Raw genomic sequence first — 18968 nt, 5'->3', positions numbered from 1 at the left:
ACTTATTCGCGCCTTCCAGGCCATGGATATTATAATAGCACTTACGCGCATTATATTGTGGCTAGCGCATGCCATAAATATGCCACAAATGCGCCATGGCCATGCTACGTTGTCATGAGCCTGCTAACAATGCTATCTTACAGAAAACTTCTTATTATTCACACAGACCTTGGATATGAGTTGTCCCTTCAAGCTATGCCACTTCTACTAGGTCTGCTAGCTTAGGCTGAATACTCAGTCAAAATATATTGTGGCTATAACCTAGTCAAGACAAGAGAGATTCCATGACAACATTAATTCCTATAAGAAATCAAAACATGTTGCATGGGGGAATTCTTCATGGATATTGGTCTGGTGGTTTACAGCGACATGCGGCGTGATAACACCCCATGATGAGAAAGTGACAAGTAGTGGAGACGGTTAAGAGCAGTTAAAGAGATAATGGAGTAATGGTTTACAAGCTTCTAGAAACTTCCATAGCATAATGGGCATAACTTTACCATTGCATCCATGATCTCCATTTCTTCATCCCTTCACTAACTCCACTACTTACGAGGAAACAATGTGCGACCCTTACAACTATAAATAGACTTCTTTGTCTATTTAAAAGAGAGAACAAGCTTATCATTATCAAGCTCTACTTCTTCCATAGCTCGACAACCTTACACACACGCAATTCATCACCACTGTGATTTCTCAACTTTCTCTGCTTTCCCTCCCCTAAGATCAACCCATCTTCTCTCCTTGTAACCAAAGAAAAATGTGAACATCCATTGTCTTGGTTTAGACTCGTTTTGTACGAGTTTGATCCTCGAACCTAAAGAAAGTACTTCAACAGTACATTGTTTATCATATAAACAAATTTTAGGTATTAACAAAGAGCAATCTTAGTAAGATGTCCCTATTCACTCCACATATGTTCCCAAAAGCTAAGCACTCCGTTGTGTTCCACCAAAATTGCTAATATGGGTATCAAATTGGTTGAGGGTGTACTATTCCAATGCTTGTGAATGTTTTGCCTTAGGCTAAGTCCTATGGTCTTCTAATCTAGCAGCTAGATTAGCAATCCACTTCAGCTGGGGAAACCTCCTAAGTCCTATGGTATGGCTAATCTAGCAGCTAAATGCTGAATAGAACAGCGCTAGGCGTTGAATGAAACAGCGCAATATGTTTCTCTCTCCATTATACTTTTTCCTTTCCTCTCTCTCTCCATCACATTTTTTCCTCTTTCTCCATCACTCTTCCACGTGTTTGTCTATCTCTCTTCCACATTATAAAAATCCATAAGAAGATAAGAGTGAGTAGAAATGACACAGTGAACATATTTGTTGTTCGTACTTCGTACCCTGTCAGTTGTCCCCTCACTTATAGCACAACTTTATTTTATTTGTTTGGTAGCAAGAAATTTATTTTGGGCGTTGTATGGTTCAGCGTTTATGTCACTTTTTCAGCGCTGAATCATTCAACGTTTCAATCTCGGTGCTAATTGAACTGCGAGCACATGCTAGGAGAGTGAACTAGCAAGCACTAGTATTAACTTTTAGACCGCATTTTTTTTTTGAATTGCAACACTTTTTGGCCAATCTAGCAGCTCAATCTTGCCCATAGGAGTTAGCCTTATATGGATTTGGGAACAACCCAAGACCCATCAGCAACCATTAATCCGTAAAGAAATAAGAAGAGAAGTATAGCAAAATATTAAATAGCACAAAGGGAATTTAGTGGCACCACAAAAGGTTGTTTAATTGTATGTACTTTTTTCTGAACTTGTTTAATTTTCTCCGACCCATTTTTTAGTGGTTTCAGGCTGGTTAAATTCAATTTATACAATCTGTTGAAAGATTTCTTGATTTGATGATTAAATTATGAAATTGATTACACAATAAGATTATGCCTCACATAATTTGATTATTATACAATACAAAAAGAAGATATATTCCAATTCTTCTACTAGTACTTGATATAGCCAACATGGGAAGTGTTGACATCCTTGATAAGAGTACCAAGCACAGGAACAGTGAAACACTTGGAGGATTCTCCCCTGTAAAAGAAACCAGCACATTTGCAATCTTTGTTACACTTATCCCTGCAATCAGTCACCTTCATTGGTCCTTGTCCTTCGTCATATGGACTCGAAAAATGTTGGACACCGGCAATCTTGTAATATTTCGGCGCGGCACCACCAGTATTACATGAAGGCGCTGCAGGAGGTTTGCAACTCTCACTCCAACCTAATAAACCCTTGGGACTAGGACAAGCAATGCACATCCTCTTATCACAGAACCCAAATGAACCGCATTTTGATGGCAACCCACACTCCCTCACATCATCTCCAAAGAATGCATAAGTTTGATCCCATTTTAAGTAAGATGTATTTGTATAGTAAGTGAATACTTTGATGTTTCCATCTGATTCTAACCTGAAGAAGGAATAAGTTGCATTGTAGTTGAGTTTCTTAAGTATAATCCCTCTTGAATTACCTACTGGTCTTGATTGAAGTAAATGCCTAGTAGGGGTGCTTAGCTGTTGTTGTTCACCAAAAGCCAGTGTTAACTCATAAGAAGTAATACTCTGATCTTCGGGGACTGCATCAAAAGATACATTCAAAAGGCCTTGACCTTCCCAACCTCCATATTGTAGAGATTTGCCTGCAGTTTTTAGATACATTGTGAAGCCTTTCTTGTCAATCACAATACTGTAAGGACCATCTCGACCATTCACATCCGATGTACGACTAACGAGTTGTTTTTTCCCACCGTTGAGCTTAAGAGATTGACCTACTAAGAGGGTATCAACCGGATAATCGAAACTCTGCCATACAAACCTCCCATTCTTATCCTGAAGTACTAGATTCCCATTAGGCTGCAAGGAAATACCAGTAACACCTTTGTTGGCAGTATTGGTTTGCCAAACCACCCGACCATCAACATCAGCTAGTACTAGATTACCATTGCGGCCGAAAGTTAGAGTAGCGTTCTCGCGAACAGGATCGTTCCGGTTAGCATCCCATACCCAACGCATTAAGTCTTCATCGTTTGGGATACCAGCTCGCAGTGCAAGAATGAATGCATTAGGAGTAGTGTTATAGAAACACAGACGAAATGGATAAATAAAAAATGTATCCTCTTCTGTTCTTACAATACGGTGATTTGCATCATATTCAACTATATACTCGCTGAAGTCGCCTTGATTTATGAACTGAAATGTTTGGTTTTTGGGAACTTGAGATTGAACTAGAACACTAGAGCATAGGAGGATAGCGGAGAATAGAAGGAAATGCATATGAATTGAAGGAGCCATGAGATTTGGAAAGAAGGCTCAAAGTGTATGAAGTGTGAAATGTTGATTATGGAAAGTTTTATTTATAGACTTGTTGGTAAATGGTGATGGTATTGATAGGACATGAGGCATATCTATCTAATTACATCAAGTGGATAGTGTTTGAATCTGAAATTTCAAAGTAGAGACAAAAATGATTGACTTCCCAAAATTGAATACTGGTTGTTGGTTGTCTACGAAAAGAAATAAAGTGTCATCCCTGCTACTTGATTTTTGCTGGTTTGGTCTCCATTTTGTGTAAAATGAAGCAGTATAGCAATTTAAAAAAAAAAGGAAGTCTAAAACAATCAATTTTGGGTCAATGTTGGTGTGCATTAGAAATAGTGTAATGCAATATACTAATCGGGAGTTATCTTATCCATACAGATTTTCAGGCAGCCCACTGGAACATGACACGGCTGGTGCCTGGTATTGACTTCCAGAGATAAGACTAGTGCACCATCAGCATGCACCTTAAGCTATTCGAATTACTAATAATTCGACAAGTTTAGAGAGTAAAATTTTGGTTTGATGATTGGAGTGTGAATTTTCTGTAGTACAAGATCAGAATGAAGTTCACAAGATTGCCACTTATGAGAAAAATGGTCACAGGTCGAGAAATCACTGATATTTACACCAACATTTGAAACTGACGTTCCATGTAACAAAAATTAAACACATAAATCAATGTAATTTGAAACTGAGGTTCCATGAACGTTTACGAAGTGAACATCGCTCCACTTTTCAAGGCTGTTAAGTCTACAAAGATAAAACACACAAATCCAATGATGATTGGGGTCTTGACTCTTGACATCGTTCATGATTACATCTGGGTAAATGCAGTGAGAACCTTTGGGCCACAGGTCACTTTGGGGACAGGCACATTGGTGGAACCCTGGTCAACAGAGATGCAATTGCCACCAGTTGCAATAGTGCTTTCGGAAACCCTGACGTTGTTTGATGCACTGATATGAATTCCATCAGTGTTAGGGCTAGTCTTTGGGGCATTAAGGTGCATGCCATCTATCTCAATATCATCGCATCTTTCGAGTGCCATATGATATCCTTGTGGGTTGAGAGAAGTGACTTGTTTAACAATGCCCTTGGTTACGTTCATGAATTTCAAACCCTGCGAAGAAAAAAAGAGAGCATTAAATTTCGGCGAAAATAATACAGTTTAGTATGAATTTGTGCTATATACTATACTTACAGCAGCGAGAGGCTGGCAATCGGGATTCGAGGCACAGTCATTGTATTTCCATGTTTTTCTACCGCTACCATCAAAAGTTCCTCCGCCGGTAACAAGCAAACCATTTATGTTTTCGAACAGGACCCATTGGCTTTCCTCGTAATCACTTACCTGATCTGATCCTGTAACAATTCCTTGCACCTCAACAACAATCTGTTCGCTAGTGCATGGCCCCTGGAATACAGCCGGGAGAAGTTTATAGTTTCCTGGTGGGACAACAAGTTTAGCGTTGCCTCCTGGATGGTGGCATGCGGCATTCCATGCTTGCACAAAAGCCTCGGAACAATCGTCACGACCATTAGGCACAGCACCGAATTTTAAAACGTCAAAAACGGTAGGAATGCCACCATTAATTCGTAAACTAGCGGCGTCGGCCACGTTAGAAAACACTAAAGGTAAAAACAAGAGAATCACCGCAGCATTCATTCCAACGTTGGCCATCCTGACCCTGCAACCCGAGAATTATTATCAAAGAAATATAAAGAAGAACTCACAAAAAAATAAAATAAACTGATCTTTGTTTAAATATTCTCATTTTTGTTTTCAGTTAACAATGAACCACCTATAAATATCACATTTTTGTTACATAATCTATCTATAATTATCACATTGAATCTATAAATGGAAACAGTTAGTTATTTTCCAACTATGGGTATCACCTCCTAACATTAGCCCTAGTTATTTTAACCATGTCCAAATTTAGCTAAATTTGGGTTCCTAATTATACAAAAGTCTCTCTTCCACTGATATTGTTGTGGTAGAACGGTAAAATTATTTAGTCATGATACTAATGACCCGAGTTCAACCACACATGCACCAAAAAATTTATCCATAATTGAATATAGAATACTTGTTGCTAGAACAAGGACCATGGATAGCGTGTTTTAGTAAAATGGAAGTGAATGAGTGTTTTGCCCAAGAAATAAGGAGGGATAGTCTTTTTGGCTAAAGCTGCGCTGCTTAGTGAGGACTTTTGGACACTACTTCCCTTGAAGTAGTGCCCAAATTAGTTTGGGGTAAATTAGGTGTTCCTGGGTACACTACTTCATTTTGAAGTAGTACCCTACTTCCTATAGGATTTGTTCTTACACATAGTAGTAGTGAGTTATCTTATCCAAACAGATTTTCAGACAGCATTGACTAGTCCACCATGAGTATTTAGATTTGCAATTACACAGATCCACATTAGTGCAAATCAAATCCAACGGCTTAGAGGTGTGTGCTCATAGTTCTGTTATGCACTCCAGAGATGAAACTGCACAGTTTTTTGCCATTCACCATCAGGCATAAAAGGTTTTTATCCAAAGTAAGAGATTTGTGGAAGCTAGAGTAATTATAATAGCTTCCATATAACTCTTCTGATATCAACATATCAATGTTATTTGATGTCAAAAGGATTATTCCATCTATAGGTGAGCTTCTATAATCATTTTGCAGTAAAAACAACAGGCTTACCTTCTCGATAACAACTAGGCCCAGTATAAGAATTTCAAGGATCTTTCTCCAGCCCAATACATCTGCAAGAAAACATCACTAGTAGTTAAGATAAAACTAAGTAGCTCAAAATTCTCATTCTTACAAGAACTTTGATAGGTGGCAGAAGATTTGATTAGCCTTACCACGAGAACACTAATAGAGAATAGACAGAACACAGCACCAGATGCTCCAAGAGAAACTGCATTTCTTGGGAGAACCAACCACGACAGAAGGTTAGCTCCAGCACCGGCTAAAATTAATGTAAGAAGTCCGAATTGAAAGGTCCCTTCCTCCTCCTCAACAACCTTCTCTAGAAGCAGAAGAGGAATAAGTTGAAAACAGCGGATCCACATATTTTTGCAGACTTTAAAAACTAAAAATCAGGAGGCTTTGTCCATTTGAACTAAATTGAGTTATTTTGTGTTTGGGTCGTAAGTTTTGGCATGGTAAAGGTAATTGGCCATAAGTTTGTCTAATTTTGAGTTTGGGTCGTTGACATGTGTTAGTCAACTACGAATTTTAGTACTGTTAGGGAGAGCTAGCGGCAGTTAGAGTTTAATATGGTGTTTACCTGAGGTCAAGAATAAGAGCTACTTCACTCTCGGTCATTGTCAGGTTCAAAACCACCATTTTAGAATTTTCGAATTCGAGCTGTTGGTGGTCGTGTTTTGAATGTGTGTCAAGCTTGAACACCATATCTACCAGCAAGAGCAGCAGCAGCTACAGTAAGTCCTGCAATGATGGTGTAGTCTGTTCCTACATCAAAAGGACCAAAAAGAAGAAGAAAATGACTCGTAAGACAACATCCAACCAAAAAAAGATACCATGGAGAAAAACCCTCTAGATAAGCGTACATAGACAGCCAGCTTGAACACCATATCTACCAGCAAGAGCAGCAGCCGCTGCAATGACTCCAACCAAAAAAAGATACCATGGAAAAAAAAACCTCTAAAAAAGTGTACATAGATAGCCAGCAATATCATGGAATCTGAAGGTTTTGACTTATCTCTTGTTATTAGCATCTAAGTTTTCTCTTGCTTGATCACTAAAAAGTACACATTTCAGGGGTTGAGTTCATAAAACCTTAACTCCTGCCAGTAAAAACTATTCCATAATTTTTGCTCGATTTGAAGGACACGGAAGTAAAATCCCCCCTAATGGCTTCATGCACCACTGAAACTCAGCCGTAGCTAATGTAGATAATTTCTTGCACCTAGTTTCCTCAAAATGAAGTTCATCAACATTCTGGAGAGAGAGCTGAATACACCATAGCAAGCTCATACCCATAAGTTCTATTTGATGTAAGGGGCTAACATTATACACCGTAACCTAGCATCGATCCTCCACAGATACGGATCAGATTTAATACAATCAAACCAATTTTATTAATAATTTTTCCCTCAAACATTTTGAGTGCAAGTGCTTAAAATAAAACACACACATAGCCAGTATACATGCGAAAACATAATCAAATTCAGTTTAACATATTAGAATTAAACACAAGAACTGATTAAGTCCCCTTAGAAAATGCAATCAATGAACTCATAAAACCTCTAAACTTTTCATCTTTTTGCACTGTTTCATTTCATTGCAACAAGAACTGACCATTCCCCAAAACATTTCTGGTAATCAAGTTCAGTTTAATACTAGAATCAATTAAACAAACCTATGGGTTTATCAATAAATTTCCAAGGAAGATTAAATCAATTAGCTCTCAAATCTATCCATAGCTAGAGATGAAATCAGGGCAAATGAATAACTAAAAGGAATGAGTGAATTGGAACTTACCATCTTCTCCTGAGAAATTGGCATCCAATAAACCTCAACCTAGTTATGGGTTTTATTAGGGTTTATCAAATCAAAATCAAAATCTCGTTTTTTTAGGGTCTCCGTGGTTTTGTTCATTGTTGTTTTCCGCAGACCAAAACACCAGAGATCAACAAAGTTCAGCTGTAACTAGCTTTTTTTTATTATATGAAAAGAAAATTCATGAGTTGACATCACCGAGCCTCGAACCTTTGAGGTCCAGGTCCAAGAGATGGCAACTTATATAAGATTGGCCTCTGGTTTAGTCCCACATTGCTCATTTGACAGAACAGAAGGGTCTTTAAATAACATCAGCTGCCAATTAAGCTTGTCCCTTCGGGGACATCCGATAAAATTGGAACGATACAGAGAAGATTAGCATGGCCCCTGCGCAAGGATGACACGCACAAATCGAGAAATGGTCTTTGATCTTTTTTTTCTTTCTACATGATTACCCTGTATATGTCCCAATTAGTCGAGTATACTTATTATTCGGTGATATATCGGGAATTTTTTTGATCTTTTTTTTCTTTCTACATGATTACCCTGTATATGTCCCAATTAGTCGAGTATACTTATTATTCGGTGATATATCGGGAATTTGGGGTTAAGTGGTTTGTTAAATGGTCCAAACTTTTTTGATTTTTTTTTTCCTTTCTACATGACTACCCTATTATACATCCCAAATGGTCCAAATTTTTCTGATCTTTTTTTATGATTACCCTGTATATGTCCCAATTAGTCGAGTATACTTATTATTCGGTGATATATCGGGAATTTGGGGTTAAGTGGTTTGTTAAATGGTCCAAACTTTTTTGATTTTTTTTTTCCTTTCTACATGACTACCCTATTATACATCCCAAATGGTCCAAATTTTTCTGATCTTTTTTTCTTTTTTTTTTTTTTTCTACATGATTACCCTGTTTTTGATCTTTTTTTTCTTTTTTTTTCTTTCTACATGATTACCCTGTATATGTCCCAATTAGTCGAGTATACTTATTATTCGGTGATATATCGGGAATTTGGGGTTAAGTGGTTTGTTAAATGGTCCAAACTTTTTTGATTTTTTTTTCCTTTCTACATGACTACCCTATTATACATCCCAAATGGTCCAAATTTTTCTGATCTTTTTTTTTTTTTTTTTTTTCTTTCTACATGATTACCCTGTTTTTGATTTTTTTTTCTTTTTTTTTTCTTTCTACATGATTACCCTGTATATGTCCCAATTAGTCGAGTATACTTATTATTCGGTGATATATCGGGAATTTGGGGTTAAGTGGTTTGTTAAATGGTCCAAACTTTTTTGATTTTTTTTCCTTTCTACATGACTACCCTATTATACATCCCAAATGGTCCAAATTTTTCTGATCTTTTTTTTCTTTTTTTTTCTTTTTTCTACATGATTACCCTGTTTTTGATCTTTTTTTTCTCTTTTTTTTTTCTTTCTACATGATTACCCTGTTATATGTCCCAATTAGTCGAGTATACTTATTATTCGGTGATATATCGGGAATTTGGGGATAAGTGGTTTGTTAAATGGTCCAAACTTTTTTGATTTTCTTTTTCCTTTCTACATGACTACCCTATTATACATCCCAATTGGTAATTTGGCGCGTGGAATTCTGTAGTAGAGTATAATTATTGTTCGGTGATATACTGAGAATTTTGGGATAAGTAGCTTTTTATCCTAAGATTGTTTATATGTGTGATTAACAAAACATAGTTGAATATGCTAGTTTGAAGAGTGTTGGTGACCGTGAAGGATTCCCTAAGCAATCTACTTAATATTTGTTTTTGTTCTTGCTTCGTTCATGCGAATAACACCTCGGATTGTTGATATGTGCGATTAACAAAAGATAGTTGAATATGCTAGTTTGAAGAGTATTTGGTTGGTGACTGCCAAGGATTCCCTAAGCAATCTCCTTAATAATTTCTTTTATTCTTGCTTCATTCGTCCGAATAACACCTCGTATGAACGATTTATATTACCACTATATTACTTGCTAGTATGGCCATGCTTCCAATTCTGGTACGTGTAGGATCGTATGCGGATAAAAAAATCAAATCCACCATTTGAATGGATTATATACGGGTAGCATCGAATCTGCGTCCATCCATTCACTGCTCATACCTTAGTACCGTGATAAAACTTTAAGTTGGCTTATATAAAAAACATGAACACGCCTAATATATGAGTGGGCCTCCAAGCATGTTCAGTATGATAACTGGTTCATCTGTTAGTGAATTTTACATTCATGTTTTTTTGGGTGATGAATTTCATTCATATAAATACTTTGGAATTAAGAGAAGAATGGGAATAACCAGGTACACAGATAATTTATATGCTCTTTAGAAATTTCTAGTTTCATAGCACAAGGGTAAGGGTGAAAGACATTGGAGTAAACTAGAGATGTATAAAAAAGAGAATAAAAATGATTATTAAACATGTTTTCTTGGAAGATAAATATAAAATAAATATTCATAAGAATATTTTATATCTTAGCTTAGGAGAGAATGAATTTGTTTAATGATCCAGAAACCAAGAATTGATGGAAACAGAAAAGAAATCTTAACTCACTTCGTTCAAGGGGATTATCGGTATTCAAATTGTAGATGCTTTCTCTTTACGAAATTGGGTTTTTATAAATAAGGTTTGTTCATAAATTTGTCGGCTGTCTAATTTAATTTATTTGGTAACCATTTATGGTAATTTTCCAGTGTAATTTAATCGATTCCTGAAATCAGCTAACAACTTTAAAATTCTTTTCACAATTTAAACTCGGACTGACAGCTTAGTATCACATATGCATCTGTTTACATAACTTAGGTAGTCGAATATGCTAGTTTAAAGAGTGTTGGGTGAGTAATGATTCCCTAAGCAATCCACTTAGTATTTGTTTTTGTTCTTGCTTCGTTAATCCGAATAACACCTCTTCGAAATGATCGTTATTACATCCGGCTATATTACACGTTAGTATTACTGGGAAACAAGTGAAGTAATTTGTTATGCATATGAAGAGCAACATCATCCTCAGCTTCAAATTTTTGAATCTTGTTAAGCGATTTTATTTTGGTCGAAAGGTCCATATTATATACGGCTAAATTAATACTCCATCCATTTCAAAATTTTAGTCTGCTCAAATTACAAATATTATGAGGACTATAGGATTTCCTAAATACCCTTATTTATTTACCATAATTGTTTTTAAAAAGATACAAAGATAAAAAAAAAATACAAAAATATTAATCACATTGTTTCCTATTGAGATAAATAGTTTTAATGATTTTAAACAAGATCTTATTAAAAACATATTTATAATTAAAATAAAATAAGGATACATTTGAGAGTTTATTGAAAAAGTACGACTATAAACAGAAATATGACATAATTTTGGAACCAACGAAAATAGTACAAAAAACAGAAATTTTGAAATAGAGAGAGTAGTTAGTTTAATATAGATTATTTGATTGAAATCTTATATCTTCAATTAACTATGGATTAAGGTAATTTTTAACATGATGTGTTCGAAGGAAGGACGATTAAAAAGAAAGAAATCTAATGTTCTTTCTCTCACTAAAATCTAGTGAAAAAAATAAGATCGAACGATGCGATGCGACAAAAGAATAGTGAAATTTTATCAATCCGGTGTTGACAATTGATTTGATCAAAATCTAAAATTGGTTGTTTCAGTTCTTCATTCGCTATGTTAAGACTCTTCAAATCCGCCAGCCTATTCACATCCGTTCCGGCGATCCTTCCACTCCCATATTTCAATTCTGGCAGGCGTGGGACCGTATGCGGATACAAATTTCAAATCCGCCATTTGAATGGATCGTAAGCGGGTAGCATCAAATCCGTGTCCACCTGTCCAATGCTCATCTAATACGGTGATAAAACTTGAAATTGACTCACATAAAAAAAAACATGAATATGGGTAACATATGAGTGGGCCTCCATGCATGTTTAGTATGATAACTAGTTCATCCGTTATTGAATTTTACATCCACGTTTTTTTGGTTGATGAATTTCATAAATACTTCGGAATTAAGAAAAAATTAGGATTAACCAAATACCTAGATATTTTACATGCTCTTTAGAAATTTTGATTTTGTAGCACAAGGGTAATGTTAGAGGACATTGGAGTAAACTAGAGATGCATAAAAAAAGAAAGTAAAAATAATTACAAAATCTGTTTTTCTGGAAGAAAAATGGTGAATAAAAATCCACCGGAACATCCTATACCTTAGCTCTAGAGAAACCTATAAAAGAATTGCCAAGCTTGAAAAAATTCAGAAATGATGGAATCGGAGGAGAAATCATACCTCACCCAGGATATATTATTAAGTCTTTTTCTTTACGAAATTGGGTTGCTCCTACATGTATATCGTCTTATTTCGGTAACTAATTATGGTAATTTCTTTCTTCCTTTTCTGAAGTATATTATTGCAATTTCCTAATTCTTCTGTAGTTTAATTGATTCTGAAATCAGCTATTTTATCAATTAACTCACCATAGGCAATTTTCCTATTTTAATTGATTCTGATTCTCTGAAGCTATTTGCTTTTTTTTTTTTTTTTTTTAAAGAAAACACACCGTAGGCAATCACCACATTTTTACTTTATCTTTTGTATTATTTCTATAATCATCCATATGGAGCTTTTTGAAATCCCATAATCTTGATCCGACCACCATGATCTGAGACTCAGATGAAGCAAGTACACAATAGTATGGTTAACAACGGATTTGAATAAGAATTTTTTGGTGCCCATATTTTGGGAACATGGTACGCAGCATCAGATTCAGAATCCCCCTCCCCTCTTCTCCATGTTACGTAGGGAATGAAATGTGAACCATCAATAGCTTTGATGGACCCGAGTCCTTTTAACTTAATCAAGATCTTATTATAAAAAAGATGAAAGAGAAAGTACATTCCCACCCCCAGCCAACATGAAAGCGTGATGTGACCGTGCAGTAGATTGATGGATTTGATTGTGAACGGATAAGATGAGTATCTCTATAATCACGTGGGATATGGGTTCCACCATTGTGATATTCGTGATATTATTGGAACATGACGAAAAATAGCCCGGTTGTCAAGGGAGTGATGAATTTGCTGGATTGGAATTCAACCCCCCGTACAGAAGGCAGCCGAAAACGCTTCTATGCTGCTAGCTACCAATCCCACATGGGTGTCCAATGCCCTGTTCACCGGGTAGGATGTCTCTCAAAAATAAATAAAGACATATCTCACCTCCAAGAACATGTAGATCAGTCAGCTAGCCGGAGTGCTATCACGAGCCCACTGTTGACCATAGTCAAACGTAAATGTTGGTAGTCAAGGGGAAAGATCACAGTGTGACTAAATTAAGATGACTCTTAATTTAGTAACAAAAAATATTTTGCACATATTTTCCGCAACGTTCCTAATAGGGGTGCCAAAATAAGTGGGGTGTACCAAAATTATAATAAGACAACAAATTTTCATATAAGACAAAATTGTTTTTGTCTTGGCTTGGTACATCCCCACTAATCATGGCACCCCCATTAACAGCCTTGATTTTTCGGATCTTCTCTCTCTTCTCTTTTAAAAAAGAAAAAAAGATAAACACTCTTCAAGTAGCCTCCATCCCTTCGCTTAGATTTGGTCCGTTTTGGACTAGATGTGAGGAAAGAGTTTGTTTTATTTGCTTTAGTATTAGTTTTTAGTGTAGGATTTTAATTTAGGTTTGATTTTAATGTCGTTTGACATTTTTCTTCTCCACTGAAGCGATTATATCTTCGCTTTTGTGCAATTTGCCTTCATCTTTATGGTGATTCTATCTTTGTTTCCAAAGCGACTACTTTTAGGAATTTTGGTTGGTATGTGGTTTGTTATTTTGGATTATTTAAGAACATCAATGATTCAACTCGGCGGCGCTTCGATTTCATCTTCAATCCAAGAGATTTAGCGCATCCGGGTTCGTCTCAAACAATGGTTAGAGCAAATTACTTCTCTATTTCGGAAGCATCTCATTTTAAAGAAGACAACTATTTTAAGGCTAGTTTGGCATTGTTGTGAGTTTTAGAAAAGTGTTTTTTTGTTGTGATGTGTTGTGCGTTGCTGTGATGTGCTGTAGAAATAAATCGACATGACGTTTAATTTAAAAAGCACTGTGAAATTAACAAACTGTAATTTTTGTTTGGTAAACTTGTATTTTAAAGCGCTGGTGATGAAGTTATTGACGAAAATATACATTTTTCAAAAATTAGTTTTAAATACACTTTAATTATAATAATTAAACTTTTACTTGTAATATATTTTAATAAAAAAAATTATGATTATGTTCGCTTAAAAAAATATTATTATATTATAATTATTATTTATTATTATAAAATAAAATAGAAGTTAGAAGTATAATGATAAGTGTACAATATTCAAGGGTAAAACTTGTTTTTATAATAAAATACAAGGTTAAAATAAAGAATCAATTAAATCAAATTATGTGGGTCCACAACTTCTATTTTTCCAGTTTTTAGAAGCTAGTGCAGAGTAGCTTTTAAAAACAGTCCTAAAATGAAAGTGCTTCTCTCCAAAAGCACTTAGAACTTTTTTTACCAAACACAGTTTTTGGCAAAAGTTTGTTACAAAGTGTTTTGGTTAAAAAAAACAATTCAAAACGGGGCTTTAAACGATCGGATTTTATTCCGGTTTAAACACAATCCTTCCTCCTCTCTAAAAAAATTTGGATACTATTGCAGTTCATCGCTCTTTCTCTTCGTGATTTATTTGTAATTTGTATCTTTGTTTGTCTTTGGATTTTAATTTTCTTGTTTTATGATGTTCTTAATTACCTTGTAAACATCCATGTAACCTATATTTTTTCATGAAAAGAAAAATGTTACATGATAACGAAAAAAAAAATGAAGAGCAAATCCAGTTGAGACTGGTAAAACTGTATATTTGATTGCCCATGTGGACAATCAAAAAATGATGGCAAACCCAGGTTTGGATAGAGGAGAAAATTTTCTCTGGCCATGATTGAATCGATCAATTTAACCATGGTCGATCGTCTCAAGTTCTTGGTTCAACTTGAGTCATCAATCGGTTCAGCTAAAGTCGCTTGGCCAAAGGTTGGCTGGCAAAGGCTACATTTCTAACCGTTATGTAACAGTTGTATTTCTCTTTTACTATATAATCTCCTCCCTTCTAATTATTAACACACACAACTGCTATCTATTTTATATTTACATAAAAATTTGTCTGATTTTTCTAATATATTATTTATTTTCAATCTTTTAAAATAATTTTTTACCCAAATTTGGAAAATGCGGAAACACATACAGATGTGTTAATTGTTCTCCAACAACAACAAATGTTTATGCAGTAGTTGGATCAAATGGATGAAGAATCAGAGGATCGGTGAATGATCACAAATCCATGATACAATTATACACATGCCAAATGTCGTGAGCTCCAGAATGAGGAGCAGTATTGACAAGAAGATATAAGAGGAGATTTCTAGAGGAAGGACACCAATAGATGATGGACGTGTGTCCTCTGATGAGAATTTTTGACGTCGTATTTGTGTGCCACACTATTGGAGATCTTTGCCGGGTAAACCTAATTTCAACGATCAATTTGATGCACGAAACATACAGTGCATATTCTTGAACAAAAAATCGATTCTATCTTATGGGTGTCTAGCGGATGTATGTGATGAGTACATTCATATGGTAAAAATAACTGCATACGAAAATCTCAATATGTTTTGTGAAACCGTAATCAATTATATTATTCCACGTTTATCACGACAACCAACGCTAGATGATATGGAACGACTATTCAGGAAAAATGTGAAGAGGGGATTTCCTGGAATACTGGATAGCCTTGATTTCATGCATTGGGTATGGCATGAATGTCCTTATGCTTGGAAAGGTCAATATATAAGGGCCATTACACAAACCAATTGTTGTTCTACAAGTGGCAGTTTCTTATGATTGTTGGATATGTCATGCTTTTTATGGACTTTTGGATCCAAATAAGGGCATCAATATTTTGCATGAATCGTCTTTGTTTGAGAACTGAAGTATGGAAATGCTTCGATTGCAAATTTCACCGTCAACAGTAATAACTATAACATGGGTATTTTATGGCAACAAAATTTATCCAGATACCCGAACACGAGGAGAACCATGATAGAAGTTACCTTAATAAGAAGCATACTGGATGTACGAAGGATGTCGAAACGAACATTTTGAATTTTGAAGAGGAGGTTCCACATAATTTGTGTACCATTTCCTTCATTTAAACCATTTAAAATGAATAGGGTTATTCTCACCTGCATCATTTTTCAAAATATTGTAATCAAGAAAAGCCGATGGGATACCAATTGGACAAGTTATCCAGATATAGATTTGAGGCGTGATGTTCAACCACGCCAAGAAATATCCGCATGAAAGTATAAAGTGGTAGAAGAGAGAATACAAAGAACAGGTTTATATGTAAGACTAAAGGATGATCTCACTGCGTACAATATATCTGAATTCAGAAGAAGAAACCCTTAGGGTTTAGTTTTTTTTTCTTTCTTTTTAGTTATTATTTCAATCATTTTGTTTTTTTGATATAATTTAATTTGTGTATAATGAACAATCATTTCTTGAGACAGGAATTTTAAGTATTACATTTGAATAAAACATTAATAAAATTCAAACAAAGATTTACATTGAAATTAAAACTAACTATTACATCGAAAAGAAAACGAACTAACTGTTACATCCAAATTAACACTAATAACTAAACCAGTGTAATATCATCAATGACATCCTCATCTAAGGAATCTTCCTGATCAGAATCAATGTCAACTACTCCTTGGTGTTGCAGGTCGTGCCTTCGCTGCCTAAATTTCATCAAATTTAGCTTGCCAGACTCGTACGTAGTTGTGCAGAATTCATCCTTGACGTATCTATTCCCAGGATTCTTCTCAAGAAAAAAATTCAATCGTCTTACGATCTTTCCTCATATCTGCAACTATTTTCTTACATTCTGTTATTTTAATAGTATCATTTTTTTGTTCTTTTTCAAAAAGTCTTGAATGTTGAATTCTGAAGTTGATTATTGTGCGGTATCTTGAGCTATCATTTTGTTGCTTTTTGCTTTTTTGACATCCAGTTTATCCCATCTATCAACATAGTCATTAACATTAAGGTTAGAATTACCATACTGGTATCCACCAGTGTTTTGTTAAGGGGTTTGAGTTTGTTTCTGGTGAAGAATAAAGACACACACACTGTTGAGTTTATTTATAAAAAAAATTTCCTTTGGTACTTGATATCCTGTTAACAAATCAAGGTTATATATGTTCATCTTTCTAAGGATATGGAATCAAGCTTTGTGTTTGAGAACTCGTATTTCTTTTTTTTCGCCATTCATCTCGAGTTTTCGTTGCTGCAATTTGAAAATTTTATAAATTAGTTACTATAACAAAAACAACACATTTTGAATATCATTTAAAAAAATTCAAATACGACTTACCACATCAACTTCAGTTTTATCGTTCATTCTGCAACGATTCATTTGCATCATCAAAGCTACCCAATTGTTCATGTCTTTGTTGATTGTATTAAAATGACCTTATAACCCAGCAACATCACGATTTTTTGGATTCCCAGTTTCCTGACTAAATTGCTTAAAAATATTTTCTCAAAGCGCGTTATGTTGTTGAATACCATTGATAAGTGTAAAAACAACATAAGTGCAAATAACTTTATCTTCATCCCGACTACTTTGGACCGCAAACTTTTTATGATGAAGCATTTTCTGCTGGAGCATTTTGTGTTTGTGATAAACTAGCCATTTTTTTTGGATTTTTTTTTCTTATGATTTAGGCTCACAAAGAAAATTTTGAGATTAGAAATTTTTTGTTTAAGATGGGTGTAGAAGATGTGATGTCGGAAGTAAAATATTTAATTTTATATATAAAAAAATTAAAGTCGTTGGATGAACTGGCCTTTATCGGCCAATCTCAGGGCGATCATCTCAACTTGAGCCAATCATCGACCTAGCCATGGCCGATCGGATAAGATTCAACCTCTTATCTCAAGTTGATATCGATAGACTCAACTTGTGACGACATGGGAAAATGCTCAGATTCGAGCTTTGCACGTCCAATTTGCCACTTTTCTCACTCTATTATGGGGTGAGAATGGAAATTTTTTCGCATTTGCTTACCCTACTGGACTAATCCGTATAAACAGATTATGCTTGTTAGTATTTACATCCAAAATATATATGATTAAATGAGATTTTTAATTGGTGTCGATAACCCTGTAACAAACTTTTTTATATCTTGTTATCAGTGACTGAACTGGAGGCGCTTCAGCACAAGTTTCTAACCGTCATCTAAAAATTATTTTTGGTGTGTATTATTTGAAGAAATTTTTTTCGCCCCATATGGTATTATTTCAGCCCATCTAGATTTTCAGTCGTGCTTCAATCCCTGCTTTGTTGTGATTCTTACGGAATAAAAGTACCTTCCTAGTTTGAGGCCTATCATTTTCTTCATCCACCTACACTAAAGGGGATAAGGGGTGTCTAAACTAAGTAAAAGGACTAAGTTGTCCTCACTATTAAAGTTTAATTCTAAGCGTTATCCTTTTAGATTTTAAACTTATTCAAATCCTATCAAAACTAAAACTCATTCAAATCATTTTCCTCACAAACTAAAATTGAAACCTAATTTCACCAATCGATTCTAACTACATAAATCGTTTTAAAGGAAATTTCATCAAACTAAACATCATCGATTGCAACCCATTACTCTTAGAAATACTTGTGATTGATTTATATATTCAAAATTGAAAATTATAAATAATCTTGGGTTTATGTGTTTGACCATAATCGGTCGACGTCCATGTCCATATTGGTCGATTCCTATAATAATCGGTTTATGTTCATCACCACGTCAACCGATTATTTTGTATGTGTTTTCTGGTTAAAAAGTTTAACCAGAATCGGTTGATGTTCATGTCCATATCGCCCGATTATGGTATGGAAGAAATACCAAGTTTTCTATATCTTTTTTCGCTGGAATTGATTATGTGAATGATCACATAAACCTATTATATAGCCTTTGGTTTCTT

General features: G+C 35.0%; 2 protein-coding genes and 1 non-coding gene across 3 annotated transcripts; 1 reads left to right on the top strand and 2 right to left on the bottom strand.

Annotated features, from left to right (window-relative positions):
* Nucleotides 1-1832: 1832 nt before the first annotated feature.
* LOC113313858 (EP1-like glycoprotein 2) lies at nt 1833-3350 on the bottom strand. Its single transcript, XM_026562642.1, has one exon. The coding sequence runs from the start codon at nt 3298-3300 to the stop codon at nt 1951-1953; it is 1350 nt and encodes a 449-aa protein (XP_026418427.1). The 5' UTR covers nt 3301-3350; the 3' UTR covers nt 1833-1950.
* A 535-nt stretch (nt 3351-3885) lies between these two features.
* On the bottom strand, nt 3886-5064 carry LOC113307839 (exopolygalacturonase clone GBGE184-like). Its single transcript, XM_026556299.1, has 2 exons — nt 4529-5064; nt 3886-4447 (listed from the first exon to the last, which is right to left on the bottom strand). The coding sequence occupies exons 1-2, from the start codon at nt 5006-5008 to the stop codon at nt 4142-4144; spliced, it is 786 nt and encodes a 261-aa protein (XP_026412084.1). The 5' UTR covers nt 5009-5064; the 3' UTR covers nt 3886-4141.
* A 3115-nt stretch (nt 5065-8179) lies between these two features.
* On the top strand, nt 8180-8282 carry LOC113314508. The gene has a single exon (XR_003342448.1). It is a non-coding gene; the product is annotated as a U6 spliceosomal RNA (small nuclear RNA).
* The last annotated feature ends 10686 nt before the right edge of the window (nt 8283-18968 follow it).

The sequence above is a fragment of the Papaver somniferum genome, chromosome 9 (assembly GCF_003573695.1).
Source record: "Papaver somniferum cultivar HN1 chromosome 9, ASM357369v1, whole genome shotgun sequence".
Taxonomy (NCBI): Eukaryota; Viridiplantae; Streptophyta; class Magnoliopsida; order Ranunculales; family Papaveraceae; genus Papaver; species Papaver somniferum.
Note: the sequence above shows the minus strand (reverse complement) of the source record. Positions and strands in the feature narration are given on the sequence as shown.

Coding starts and splice junctions, on each gene's coding strand:
- LOC113307839 (XM_026556299.1), bottom strand. CDS start 5,008: ATGGCCAACGTTGGAATGAATGCTGCGGTGATTCTCTTGTTTTTACCT. Junction 4,448..4,528: donor ATTGCCAGCCTCTCGCTGCT/GTAAGTATAGTA, acceptor TTTTCTTCGCAG/GGTTTGAAATTCATGAACGT.
- LOC113313858 (XM_026562642.1), bottom strand. CDS start 3,300: ATGGCTCCTTCAATTCATATGCATTTCCTTCTATTCTCCGCTATCCTC.